The 13,314-nt window shown below is 45.2% G+C and overlaps 5 protein-coding genes across 7 annotated transcripts; 3 read left to right on the top strand and 2 right to left on the bottom strand.

Annotated features, from left to right (window-relative positions):
- Positions 1-701: 701 nt before the first annotated feature.
- On the top strand, positions 702-2,447 carry TSTA_100000 (uncharacterized protein; the record flags this gene model as incomplete). Its single annotated transcript, XM_002485947.1, has 2 exons — positions 702-741; positions 793-2,447. 2 exons carry the CDS (start codon positions 702-704, stop codon positions 2,250-2,252), a joined length of 1,500 nt encoding a protein of 499 aa, XP_002485992.1. The 3' UTR covers positions 2,253-2,447.
- A 215-nt stretch (positions 2,448-2,662) lies between these two features.
- On the top strand, positions 2,663-4,997 carry TSTA_099990 (vacuolar carboxypeptidase Cps1, putative; the record flags this gene model as incomplete). The annotated part of the gene is made up of 3 exons (XM_002485946.1): positions 2,663-3,018; positions 3,071-4,341; positions 4,394-4,997. 3 exons carry the CDS (start codon positions 2,663-2,665, stop codon positions 4,426-4,428), a joined length of 1,662 nt encoding a protein of 553 aa, XP_002485991.1. The 3' UTR covers positions 4,429-4,997.
- TSTA_099980 lies at positions 4,517-6,224 on the bottom strand. 3 transcript variants are annotated; one of them, XM_002485944.1, is made up of 4 exons: positions 5,655-6,224; positions 5,195-5,602; positions 5,068-5,098; positions 4,517-5,014 (listed from the first exon to the last, which is right to left on the bottom strand). In XM_002485944.1, the coding sequence occupies exons 1-4, from the start codon at positions 5,713-5,715 to the stop codon at positions 4,690-4,692; spliced, it is 825 nt and encodes a 274-aa protein (XP_002485989.1). In that variant the 5' UTR covers positions 5,716-6,224; the 3' UTR covers positions 4,517-4,689. The 3 variants fall into 3 exon arrangements, with proteins under 3 accessions (XP_002485989.1, XP_002485988.1, XP_002485990.1); XM_002485943.1 differs by having other exon boundaries at positions 5,068-5,602; positions 5,655-5,735; positions 5,963-6,224; XM_002485945.1 differs by having other exon boundaries at positions 5,068-5,602.
- Positions 6,225-8,232: 2,008 nt separating this feature from the next.
- TSTA_099970 (uncharacterized protein) lies at positions 8,233-9,183 on the bottom strand. The gene is made up of 2 exons (XM_002485942.1): positions 8,903-9,183; positions 8,233-8,828 (listed from the first exon to the last, which is right to left on the bottom strand). Exons 1-2 carry the CDS (start codon positions 9,055-9,057, stop codon positions 8,462-8,464), a joined length of 522 nt encoding a protein of 173 aa, XP_002485987.1. The 5' UTR covers positions 9,058-9,183; the 3' UTR covers positions 8,233-8,461.
- A 3,177-nt stretch (positions 9,184-12,360) lies between these two features.
- On the top strand, positions 12,361-13,263 carry TSTA_099960 (uncharacterized protein; the record flags this gene model as incomplete). The annotated part of the gene is made up of 4 exons (XM_002485941.1): positions 12,361-12,638; positions 12,720-12,765; positions 12,840-13,037; positions 13,098-13,263. The coding sequence occupies exons 1-4, from the start codon at positions 12,404-12,406 to the stop codon at positions 13,261-13,263; spliced, it is 645 nt and encodes a 214-aa protein (XP_002485986.1). The 5' UTR covers positions 12,361-12,403.
- Positions 13,264-13,314: the final 51 nt, after the last annotated feature.

The raw sequence follows: 13,314 nt of genomic DNA, 5'->3' as shown, positions 1-13,314 counted from the left end.
GGACATCTTGAAAATAACGGCATTGTCCATGGACATTCCTCACAAAAATACCGGGCAATCCAATCCTTTTCCACGTTGTACAACGCTCGTTGTTGTATCCATTGGGAAAGGACTATTGTATGCATATGCATCACGACAAAGCTCTTCGATTTCTACTGACCCTGCATAAGTAACCAGGTAGTTCAGGGCTGAGATAACATTATAACAAAGAATAGCAGAAAGACAATTGCCGAGTCGATGTCCGATCACTAATTTCGCCCGATTTCTGGTTGCATGATAATAGTGGCTGCCTTCATTCGAGTAAAACATTCAACAGAAGATAAGCTTCTTGTCTAGGGTAAATAATAACCTAACCCTAAGAATTATTAGGCAGCCAGATTTGTTTTGTCTCAAGGTGATCTCGAATGTTGGAAGAACACCTGATACTTATTAGTATTCCTCTATTTTATTGGGGTCTAAAAGCCAAGCGAATCCGAATCTCGTAATAAATGGATACTTTTCTCGCAAGCGTCGCAACATCGCAACACCACGCCACTGGCGACAAGCTCGGAAGTCTTAAGAAAAGGCAGTGATTGAGTAAGTGATCACTGTGGTCTCTAAATCTCAGGACCAAATGGCCTATTTTAATGCCATTCTCCCTTCGTCTTTGTGAGAAATCTGGGATTTTTTCAAACACTTGACCTCAATACTACGTATTAATCATGGAGGATAAAGTTGCTCTCAGGAGACTGCGTTTTGCAGGTGAGTCTTTATATTAGCAATCTTCGGAAGGTTTTGTTAACTTACTTGCAGGCCGTCTCGAAAAATATTTGACTGCTAGACACTTCTTAGGATTTTACAGCAATGTAGCCGTTAGCGCCTTTTATTCGCATCCGTCGCCTCTGGACGTTGGGCATCTTCAAACCCTCGTATACAAAGCATTGAAAGAACTCATCGCAGACCACCCTGCATTGGGAGTTAGTGTCGCAGACGAAGATAAAGCCCGGCCATATTACATGCAGCTACCGACTGTCGACTTTTCAGAAACGGTTACATTTATACCCTCCAACACAATTCCCGACCCCTCTGATCCTAAGGGTGCAGATGCTCTAGACCTATTGCTCGAAGAACAGCACAATCACAATTTCAAGGACAAGATGGCTCGAAAACCGCTTTGGAGGTTGTTGATTGTGCACAAACCGACGGAAAGCTCTCAATTTGTCGCTTGCTTTGTATACCATCATTCAATATCCGATGGGACATCCGGACTAGTCTTCCACCGACATTTCCGCCGTAAACTGTCTCAAATCTCAATCGACGATTTGAAACAGAAGGAAGGTGTGATAGTAAAAACTTCTTCAAAGGCGCTACTTCCAGCTCTAGAAGATCTACATCCTCTACCCCTCTCTATTCGATATCTTCTCAAAGCGTTCTGGGAAAATTATATCGCCAGTACCAAGTCAAAACAGCGCGGCTTATGGCCAGCAGCACCGGTAACAGGTGACCCGACAAAACGAAGGTGCCGGTTTCGGTCAGTTCGTTTCTCGCAGGAAACAACTTCTCAGCTTGTAGCTGCTTGTCGTGCGAACTCGACTTCTCTCACGGCGGCTGCGCAAACAATACTTGCTGCTTCATTATTCGCTAATCTTCCCTTGGATCAGTTTTCAAGACTGCACTGTGACGGGGCCGTGTCGTTTAGAAGATGGCTCCCAGTCGATATGGTTGACAAAGACAGTATCGGGAATTGGATATCTCAGTATCATCATGAATACCGATTCATTCCAAAGAATGAAACCTCGCCTATCGATGCTATCGATATATTCTCCTGGGAGGAAGCTAGAAAGGCAAAAGCGACAATCCAGAAAGAGGTTGATAAACAGGGCAAGGACAGTGTTGTCGGCTTATTGAAATTGGCCGGTAATTTGCACAAGTACTTCCAAAGTAAAATTGGCAAGCCGAGAGCGGAGAGTTTCGAGACGTCTAATATTGGTACCTTGGGTTGTGACCAGCAAGAAGTCTCAGACGAAAAGAGCAGCTGGACCATTGGAAGGGTCGTCTTCGGTCAAGGTGCCGAGGTTACTGGAGCTGCACTTGAAGCTTCATTTGTCACTGGCAACGATGGATGTCTTAATGTGGGCTTTTCATGGTTCGAAGAGATTGTTGAGAGGTCTATAATCGAAAAGGTGATTGTCACCTTTAAGAGGACGATAGAAGAAGTTGTTTCGAAACATAATTCTACGGTGGAAATACCCCAGCAGTCGACGAAGCATTAATATGAGCAAATTAGCGCAAAATAGAATCTATTAATACCACCAATGGCCGAAATCAAGCTCCTTTTATGCCGACTTTGGATCTGGAGTGCTAAGGAAGAGTACAGCATGCAGTGTTATTTGCCAACCAATGCACCGTACATCCTGACCGACAGTGATCGAGCTAACAAACAAGTTCCTGAGCTGATCAGCCCCATATCAGGACTAATTTACCAGTCAATTATGCCCTAAATATTGAAACTGGATCGACCTTCCTAAAGGCGATTAGGGCTTCTCCAGTCAGCTGCGATAAGATAAGCCGGACGGATTCACCATGAGGGGAAGCGATCACGGCATTTTCCTTTCTCTTCTTCTCTTCTTTTTGAATTGAATTTTTCTCTTAAACCTAGTTATATCAAAGGTATAGTCACAAAATGCGTGTTCCTGTAATTCTCATACCTATCCTGGCTACAGGCGCAGTTTCGCGCTCCGTCTCGTTCGTCGGCCAAACTCCGATTGCAGACAAGCAACAAAGCAGCACGCTTATACTAGACGCACCGCGCGGCGATGTCTGTCCGCTGCCACCAAAAGTTCCGCCGCCAAAGGACGGTTTGCATTCCTCTCTAGATTTTGTCCTGGATCCTTCTTATCGATCACGGCAAGTTGAACGATTGTCGCGTGTTGTTCAGGTGCCCAGTACCTCCACAGAGCTGGAGGATGATCCATGGAGCGATTATTATGCGCCTTTTCTCGATTTGCATGATGAATTGGAAAAATTATTTCCATTAATGTAGGTTTAATTTCCACAGAATTATTGGGGGGAAATCGACTAACAAATACAGACATTCCTACGCCAAGGTTGAAAAAGTGAACCGTTTCGGCCTTGCCTATACCTTCAACGGCACCAATTCAGCACTCAAACCTGCGCTGTTTATGGCGCATCAAGATGTCGTTCCTATCGATGATCCCGATGACTGGACCTACCCTCCATTCTCGGGCTACTTTGATGGTCAATGGCTTTGGGGACGGGGTTCCAGCGACTGCAAAAACACACTTATCGGTGTCTTATCTGCAGTTGAGGATTTGCTGAAACAAGGCTGGAATCCGACTCGCACCCTTGTCTTGTCCTTTGGCTACGATGAAGAGTCTAAGGGCTGGAAGGGAGCCGGCAGATTGGCGGAACATCTCGAGAACCGCTATGGAAAGAACAGCTTTGAGTTTATCATTGATGAAGGTGGAATGGGTATTCAGACTATCGGAGACAAGATCTATGCCGTTCCAGGCGTTGGTGAAAAAGGTTCAGTTGACATTCACATCTCTCTCAGTATTGATGGCGGTCATTCGTCTATTCCACCGGCTCACACTGGTATCGGAATCATCTCCGAAATCATCTACCACCTCGAGCGAGAGGACTTATTCACCCCTAAACTAGACCTCTCACACCCATCTCGACAAGGACTAACATGTCAGGCCAAGCATTCGGCGGACTACGTCGAACCCTGGCTCTGGCCCGCTCTTGAATCATCCGATTACACGGGCCTAGCTGAAGCCCTAGCTGCGTCCCGCGGCGAAAGAGTGCGCTTCCTCTACCAAACCTCACAAGCAGCAGATCTCATCAACGGCGGCGTAAAAATCAACGCCCTCCCAGAAAAGATCAATGCCACTGTAAACTACCGAGTCGCCATCCACGAAAACACAGACGTCGTCCGCGCCCGCGCGATCAACATCATCACTCCCATCGCCAAAGCCCACAATCTCACCTTTTCCGCATTCGGTTCGGGCAATAAACGCTCGGCAAATAATAACCATCTCGACATCTCGGATTTCTCTCTCGCACTTGAACCGGCCCCGATTAGTCCCACGTCGCCTTCTGATGCGATCTGGGCGCGCCTGTCTGGCGTCACTCGTCAGTTCTTCGAAACATTGACAAACAAGACCGTGCTAGTGGTCGGGGACGTTATGACCGGTAACACCGATACGCGATTTTACTGGAATTTGACGCGCAATATCTGGCGATTTAGTCCTATGCGCACAGGCGGGTCGGAGAATATTCATACGGTGGATGAGAGGGTTGATATTGATGTGCATTTGGAGGGTTTGGCATTTTACTATGGTATGTACTTTCCTCTCGTCGAAAACTGGGATTTAGCTGATTTTGGTTGCAGAATTGATTCGTGCGTTTGATAAGTATGAGGATTAGCTGTGCCTTCAGCGAAAAGATGCGATATAAACCATGGAATTGTACGCTGGTACACATCTAGAGACATACGTAAGGTCAAAGGATCTTCGAGTATCATAACATAAGTTAATCAAAACGGCACTATGTACATTCTGGAGCATATTCGCTATCAATCATTCATCTGGATATAATTGTAAGATTGGCATAGTAAAAAAGATCTGTCTAGCAGACCATGTGTGATTCACCGATTTTCTCTCCCCAGATTCCATGCTACTTCCAGACCTAAAGCATAAAAACACCCAAGATAGCACCAACAACACTACTCAACAATCCCATGTGCGGCGCAGCACTGCCACCCGCAGCAAGCGCAATAGTAGGCGACGAAGTAGGCGCTTTTGTGCCGGAGCCAGTAGCACCACTTCCACCAGGGACAACAGTGGTCTTGATAATTGTCGATTGCGGAACCAGCGACGTAACGGATCCAGAAACGAAGGTTGAGAAACTGGTGCTGGACATGGTGATGGTGCTGTTTCCGCCGGTTGAGACTGAAATAGGTGGAATGACGGTGGCGCTGGTTGGGATGCCAGTTACGGAAGTTGTTGTTGTTCTGTCTCTTAATTAGTATATTATAACAGAACCCAGGATTAAAGGGGAACGAACCCTGTAGTAGTGGATACTGGAGTTGAAGATGCTATGGCTGGTGAGCCGCTGCTTATAATCACTGCAGTACTGCTACTCGTAGTAGTCGTACTGGTTTCAGATATGAGAGGAGGGGTGGAGCTAATACTGGTTGTTGTAGACGTAGCCGAAGCTGAAGTCGTAGTGCTACTACTACCAGACGTAAAACCAGATGTAGTAGTACTCGACCCAGAACCATCACCGCCACCATTCACAACGGTGAATTCACCAGACTCCGGAAATGCGCCAGTACCCCCATTCCGAGGATCCAAGACAACGTGATAGTTCCCTCCATCCGCGACGCCAGTGAATGCCGCGACATGATAAGAAAACGTTGACGTGGCTGTACCTGTGATAGGGGACTGGGTCACATCGGTAGCGACCAGTTTTCCAGGTGCTGGATTGGCAAGCTCGATTTCCCAGTTGGTGAAATCCGAGGAATCGTAGGTCCAGACGACGTCGAAGCCTTTGGTTGCGTCGACGGTGTCGCCGTCGGTCGGCTTTAGGATGTTGATTCCTTGAGTTTATTAGTCGTTTTCATATTTTATGAAGATGAATAGCAGACTTACCTTGCGCAGCAGAGAAGAAAGTGGCAGTCGCCACAAGCGAGACGGGGAGAAACGAGTGCATGATGAATACAAGAGATGTTTCTGAAAAAGTAAAAACAAACAAAAAATATTAGTACGTACTTGTATATAAATAAAACGATTGACTTGGTCAAATCAGAAATAAATCATAGAGGGGAAACAAGATCTATATAATCGACCGAACCAGGGTAGCATCGTTTACTCAACCCTGGGAAAAGTCGAGCGTTTCAAAGCCGAAACCACGGATTGCCCCAAATTTAGACTTGAACTTGAATCGTCCTTTAACGTACTCCAAAGGTAAGAATTTAAGAAATCGAATGTAACTCTGAAATCTCCGTTGGAATGTTAGGATCTTAACGGTATAACCCCGGATTTGACGGTGTCCTCGCAGTAGTAGATGTTTCAGGGCGGAAATTGATGGGTAAAGATACAATCGGGAATCGTTGGTGGTTGAGTGTTATGCAGATAATCGAAAGAATAATCCTTAAACTGCTTACCTGAGAAGCAGTCATACTAAATACATCTCAGAATAAGACATCATAGATCATGTGCAACCATAACAAAGGTACACAATGGACATGATAGCCAGAAAAGTGATGACAGATCAGCCAATATTCAGTAAGAATGTAAGAGCTAAGAGGTAAAATGCAACGTCCCCCACCAATAAACTTCAGAAGATCATCGCTTTTGATCCGGTGCTTTTTTTGTCATTTCAACTGTGCTTGTTTCATATTTTTCTTGTAAGGGTCTGTGTTGAGCAATGAGCGTTGGGTGCACTAAATTAGTCCTGTCAGGGTTGTATGCAATGGGGGCTATCAGGAGGATTGCCTCGTAGTACTCCGTACATATATACCAGATGTCCTTTGATGCCGCTTGGCTTCCCCTTTCTGTTTTCGCGCTCACTCCCTCGCCACTTTTACTCACTGAGTTGTACTGAGCGAGCGCTTGAGCACACTAATCAGGTTAATGAGCCTGATATAAGCTCACGAACATACTCAGTGAGCTGAAGCTGAACAGTCTGATCCGCCCAGCTGAAAGGTTAGGGAGTAAATTGACTATATGTGTTTGATATCATTCCTTTTAGGCAAATTTCTCGATATGGGACTCATCAGAATAATTTCTCTGGCCTGAAAAACAATCCAGTCCCTTTAATGATGAAATGGTTTAGGGTTATAATAATGTGGTGGCTGGTTCTAGATGAGACTTGGCCTTGTGATTACAAATTAAGTCTTTATATGACATTTAAATATACTGTATAGTGCATCTATCAAGTAAATGGATGTTATAAAGTGAATGGCTCATTTCTATCTATAATCTGTTGTGAACGTGAGCGGGACGTGTAATTGTCTGTATTGTGTATGTCTATCTTAGGGAAGAAAGCTTGGACATAGGTGTCCATACAAAATATCGTGCAGATGTGTGTGCGCTAGTTTGGCTTGGCAAGGAATACCTTTGGATGGTAGGAGAATGGTATATGGAAAAAGTATACGGGGGATTTCCTCTACCTTTTTTGTGTTTACTTGGTTAAGAACGTCTTCTCTTCCTTCATACCCCCATGGTTGTTGGAAGTTGGAATGTTGGAACCAAAATCACGTGACTAGCAGAATACAGAAATCGACCCACGAAAATACCAAAACCCCTTTAAAGGTGTCCTTTTTGGTGAAATGGTATTACGTTTAAGTTCCGACAGAGCCGTGTTGATGTGTTGGCTGTTGTTATTGGTTATCTAAGCTAACTACAGCAATGCTGACCCCTTTATAACGGACGCACTATAGTGGGATGATGATGACTTGATTGGTCTCTCTCTAGGTCTCCGTAGGGAGCTGGTAACTAAGCAACGTCATGTGACACCTTTTACGGGTCACATGACTCTCGGAACATGTCGGAACGTTGGTTTACTAGAGCGATGACTAAGCGAAGGCGAGCACTAAACAATACGTATAAGGAGGTCTATTCTCCGGCACTCCTCTCAAACCACTATCTAGGAGTATTGAACCTGTTTTTATATACAAGATTCCATAGAAGTGATATCACCAAAAGTCGACACTTGTGCAAATCGAACTTTCTAGAGATAGGCTGTAAAGTTGATTTGTAATGTTCAATATCGCGTCGGAATGTGATGCCAATTCTCGAAATTTCTTGATACGCAAATCTTGTCCTATTCCCAAATTGGTTTAGCTCATTCTGAGTTCCAACAGAACATGGTTAATACGCGCCGGAGGGAGATCCATGGATATATCATATAGCACGCTGGCAAGCCTCACAGGCCAGCCTGTCGGAAATTAGATACGTGATTTCAACACAGGACGACCGTACGAGCGGATACGGAACGTTTGCACCAGAATACAAACCATTACCAGAAAGCCCATAAGGGGGTATCCTCTTTTGTTCCAACAGAGCCCGTATCCCTAGCTACCGCCCGTGTGTCTTTTTCGTAAAATGACAGGCTATGGTGACAGCCTGTTCAATACAACGCTTTTCTTAAATAGTGCCAGCACTCCTGCAAGTTGGCTTCGTAGCGTGTGGGTTCTATGCTGTATATTTCATATCAAGCCTAGCCGTAATACATGGCTGACAGTATTATTATTGTTAAAGGTCCATATGGTCGCAACTACGGCTAACTAGTTGTGTTAGGGTTAGGGCTTTAGTCTATACGAACTATTCCAGCGTCTTCATAATACCACTGTCATCTCTAAAAGGAATTACGTGTTATCGAGCTATATCTTTCACACCTGGCCGGACTGATAATACCAGCCAGTACCAAAGTCCATCACGATTAGAAGCCCTGCCTACACCTTATGAAAAACATCCTTCAAATAATCAAATGCCCCCAACGGGACCCCCAAATGCCGCATAATACAATAAGCCGTCGTCAAATGAAAGTGGAAATTCGGAATCGCATAATTTGACACGTATTCCTGACCAGTCGCAAACCGGAAGTTACCCATTTTGGTCTCCATGATCACTTCTTTATCCTCCATCGCATCCATGGCTTCGGGCTTGGCTGTCTCGAGGATCTCGATTGTGCGCTTGATGCGTTCTTGGAGTTCGTCAAAGGTGGTCTCGGTATCTTCTAGCGTTGGGACATCGTGAGGTCCAAGGCGCTCGATGGTGAATTTTGCTGTGTTGGAGCAGCTTTGGACTTGGTACGCCAGTCTGTTGGGGAAAATAGTCGGTTAGTTATATGAGTGGTTTCAACCAGTTCCCAGGCGCCTAGTAGTAGAGCTTACCCCCTCATATCCTCGATGAGCCGAAATGACAGCATAGATGCAGCTGTCATACCCTCCTTCTGTTCGCAGAATTGGGCGCCTTTCGTAAGCAAGTGCGAGAGGTTAATCAAGTAGTGAATGAAGACGGGGACCGTCTGCTTGTAAAGGCCAGGCATGGTGGATGAATGCTTTGCAGATAACTGCACCGATACAGATGGGAAAATAGGTAGGTGGAACGAAGTCTTGATATGAGGGAAATATGAGAACCCTTCCCTACGCTTTATATACCCCCACACTTGATTGAGATTGACAAATAAGAAACTCTGTTTTGGGGCTGATAAGACTAAATAATGCAACTGACAACTTGACAGCTATTTTTACTTGATTAGGGCTGAGCAGCCTACCAACACTGAGCTGAACATCTCGTTTAGATTCGTTTAAAAATGAGGTTATTTAACTGCTAATTCAGTTACCAGCAAATCAGAAAGTCGATATCAAGATCTAAACAACTAATCCATGCAGCTTCCCCGCCCGAACTCTTTGTTAAACCGATATTTCCAGGCTGCCAGCAGTGTCTAACCCTGGGCAAGGGTGAGCCATCCGCTGCCTTCCTACAGGAGGAACATAATTAGCACCAAGTTACTAGTTGTTGGTATTGGGCTATATACATGGATTACAAAAACAAAGGATTGATTGATATTGATTGAAAGCCATTTTGTGACTGCATCCAAAAAATTCCTCCCCTAGCGAAATAGCCTGGAGCTAGCTGGCAACTCTTTTCAGGTGGGTGCGGCAGATGCTCGCTATTACTCCATGTCGGACTGATCTTTTGCGCTGGATAATTGACTAATGGCTTCTATTGATATTGTTGGTTTAGCCGGGTCCTGGATCACGAAGCACAGGATTGCGGCAAGGGCAGTCCAACTGCCCTACGTGGTGAGTCTAATAATATTGAAGTTATTCCTAATATTACGACTGGTTCCCAAAAAGGGAGGAGAAGGATAATTACATGAGTAAAGGGGATATCCCAGGTAGTCGGAACGGAATAACTAATATTCCGGTGTTGATACTCAACACCTGGGGATTCCCGTACACACAGATATATTCGGTGTCCCAGATATCACTCTCGCCTAGGTTCGAGCATCTCAGTTTGACGCATAGCGGAGGTTGGCTGTCGTGACTGATGTTCCATCTCCTACAGGGCTCCCATAATATTCGACCGTCACGTCACCACATATAATGACCACAGCTAGCTATTTACTACCATACTAGATCAAATATTACGAGCGCAGCTTTTCGATCTAGTTCACAGGAGTCCCAGAAAACTACTGCTTGTTTTTGATATTCGCCTCCACTGATCGCTTCGTCTTCCAGTATCAGGGTATGGAACGGAAGAAATGAAATCGGAAGGACGGTTATACTATCGGCCACGTGGGAATATTCTTTGGAGTACCTGCTCGTAAGTAGATTCGAGCTGTTCTGTAGTTCTAGAGCTGATCTATTATTTCCATCTCGATGACGGAGAGGTAGACATCTAAATCGCTCCTGCCATAGACTCGGCCTGGTGAGAGTGGTGGAGCAATCGTTTGAGTGCATTTAATAATATGTATCGACCATGAACTCCGGAGCCACCTGAATGTCGACTGCAAGTCTTCTATTGCGGTATTGTTGGATTGTACAGACGAGATAGTAGCAGTTGACTTCTTCGATCCCTGATCTCCATGGATGCGTGGATAGCTGTATAGATAATGAGTTGTATGTGCAAGCCCATGGCAAACGAAAACAGGTCGAAGAGGTAGTTGCTATATAACAGGGATCTGCTGAATAAACAGATACAATAAAAATCGGTGTAACTCTCTGAAGGGCTCCTTTGGGTTCTACGGCTTCCTCATAAAGCAGGATCTTGTGCTTGACATAAGCCTCCTTGACATCCTTATCCTTGCCATATCGATTGCCTTAGATTGTGAGCTGACAATATTTGTGTACTTGACGTCGGACACTATATCGACCCTCAAATAATCGTCTGGAATGGCATCCATGGATCTTGGTGTCACCAACCACGAGGATAGCTTGCACTGGAACATTCGCTGAGCGTTCCGGTTTGGCTGGGTTCCGGGGGGTTCATCCACCTGAGCCATGGCTTCCGACCTTATCTTTCAAGGCTGAAGAGGAATTGAGAGCACTATTCGTTCATTCCTCTTCGCCATCTTCATCATCTTCATCGTCTTCATTGTGTTTATTGTGTTTATTGTGTTCATCGTCTTCACGGTCTCCCGGGAATCCCTCAGGTATATTGTCATCCAGATTCTGCTCCATAAGCTCTTCTTCATAACACTCTTCACCTTCCTCAACCAGACCTTCCTCATCATCCGAGTCACAAATCCATCATCCTCAGCTTCCGGAATATCATCATCCAGATCCCTCTCCATTTCCTCCAGTCCAAAACGTCGATATAGAATGATGATGAGTGGCTGCAGGCACCAGGTCTCTTCGTAGATCTATGGTGGAGATCTGCCCAAAGTACCACGGAATATTATAGTCGCCATTATATTAGCGTGATGTGAATTGGTTCCTGGATAGAGTATTGAACACCGCCTTGCCAACGCCGAGAATTCATATGCATTCTGCTACCAGTTGATGCTGAGGACTCAAGACATATTGGGTGCACACGTTTTGCAGGAGAACGTTTCACAGGAGGAAAAGTAGTCACTTTTCCCGGGTCCATGGACGGGGGTTGAGATCGCAGAACTGAACAGGGTACAATATTGGTACCATTTCCGAGGTTGCCCATCCAAGGAATATTGTCGCAGTCATTTGTGAAGCAGAAAGACCTTTTGGTCGCTCAGCAAAAGGTTGAACTTCAGTATATATCATTGCTGTCATCCATGGAGGTTGTTGAGGTCGGGATAGACGTGAGAAAGTGGACTTCTGCTCTGATATAACCATAGACCAGAAAGCAAGAGAAAAGACGATGACTGTTGATCTCCAAAGAGCACTGCTTGGGGGGGCGAGTTGGGCTCTTGTATGCTCATCCCAGCCTTGGTTGTGGCAATTCCACATCCGCATCTAGACCATTGAGTGTAGAGAGCAAAGCGAATCTGACAAGGAGATTTCCTGTTAAGGAAGACTGACAATGTTGTGTACATAAGCCAGACTAATAATGCACATTAACATAACTTGCATTAAGAAAGTGCAAAGGCCATGGGTGATAAAGCTGGAGCAAGGCTGTCCCTAACCCATTGTATAGTCAAAGGAATGTGCTTGAATCCTTTGTAGAGTCCAAAGGGCATTTTCACACAATGAATGTAACAAGACATAGCCAATTATAATAAATAGCAATGGCTTCTTTTGTCCCACTTCCATGTTGTGGGAGAACATTGGATGGAATATCTCCAAGAAGAGAACACAGCCATGCACTGCTGGAGCCCCCGCCACCCCCACAGTCATCTCCAACTACGCATCAAAACTAGCCTGACATCAATATACTTTTCCTAGGAATACATCCTCTCCATCTATTAGAAAATGCCCCTCAAAATCCTCTGCTTCGGCAACTCCCTAACCGCAGGCTTTCGATCCTACGGTATCGAACCCAACCACCCTTACGCACTCGCTCTCAAAGAACAAGTGCTCTCCGCCGAACTGGACCCTTCAACCCTTGGGGCTGACGATGGACAAATCGAGATCGACGTTGAAGGTCAACCAGGCGATTTGGTGAATTGTCCTCCTGGACGGTTTTTGGAGAGGATGAAGAGGAGATGTATGTTCTTCTCAAAAGGCTCCAGGGGAATCCCAAATAGAGAGCAGTTAAGTAGTCTGACACTACAATATTTGACTATAGTAGACACAAAAACATACGACTGGGTCATCGTGCTCGGTGGAACAAAGTATCCTCTCTCCTACTCATCCACCTACCTATCTAGTGAGGTCAATCTAACATTGAACCTATCCATCAATAAAGTGACCTAGGCTACGGCTCCTTCACGCCAGACGAAATCTACACGGGGCTCAAAACAACCTGGTCTCAAGCCCTAACCTCCTCACCAACCACCAAAATCCTCGCTCTCACCGTGCCTGAATGCGCATATCGCTCGCAGAAATTAGATCGAAATCGAGATGCGTTGAATAAATTGATCCTGGAGCATAAAGAGGATCGATTGTATGTTTCCAATCCCACCCCAAATCTTCCTAGTCAGTGGTAAGTGTTGATAAAATCTAGTTATACATTTGACCTCAAATCTGCGATTCCATATCATACCATGGATGAACAACGCCGGGAGCAAATCTGGGATGATGGATTGCATTTTACGGACAAAGGGTACGATCTGATGGGCGAGATTATTGCGGTGAGACTTTTGGAGATCTTGACAAGGTCTTCTACATAATTCATCATCGATGTATGCAGATAGGACTGCGTACTTAGGGTTAAACAGGTA

The sequence above is a fragment of the Talaromyces stipitatus genome, genomic scaffold (assembly GCF_000003125.1).
Source record: "Talaromyces stipitatus ATCC 10500 scf_1105507295511 genomic scaffold, whole genome shotgun sequence".
NCBI classification, from domain to species: domain Eukaryota; kingdom Fungi; phylum Ascomycota; class Eurotiomycetes; order Eurotiales; family Trichocomaceae; genus Talaromyces; species Talaromyces stipitatus.
Note: the sequence above shows the minus strand (reverse complement) of the source record. Positions and strands in the feature narration are given on the sequence as shown.

Bases quoted from the DNA above. Each gene is read 5' to 3' on its own strand.
- TSTA_099980 (XM_002485945.1), bottom strand. From the start codon at position 5,715: ATGCACTCGTTTCTCCCCGTCTCGCTTGTGGCGACTGCCACTTTCTTC. The intron at 5,603-5,654 runs GTAAGTCTGCTA...AATAAACTCAAG, and splicing joins TTTCTTCTCTGCTGCGCAAG to GAATCAACATCCTAAAGCCG. The intron at 5,015-5,067 runs GTTCGTTCCCCT...ATTAAGAGACAG, and splicing joins CCAGTATCCACTACTACAGG to AACAACAACAACTTCCGTAA.
- TSTA_099970 (XM_002485942.1), bottom strand. From the start codon at position 9,057: ATGCCTGGCCTTTACAAGCAGACGGTCCCCGTCTTCATTCACTACTTG. The intron at 8,829-8,902 runs GTAAGCTCTACT...TTTCCCCAACAG, and splicing joins CTCATCGAGGATATGAGGGG to ACTGGCGTACCAAGTCCAAA.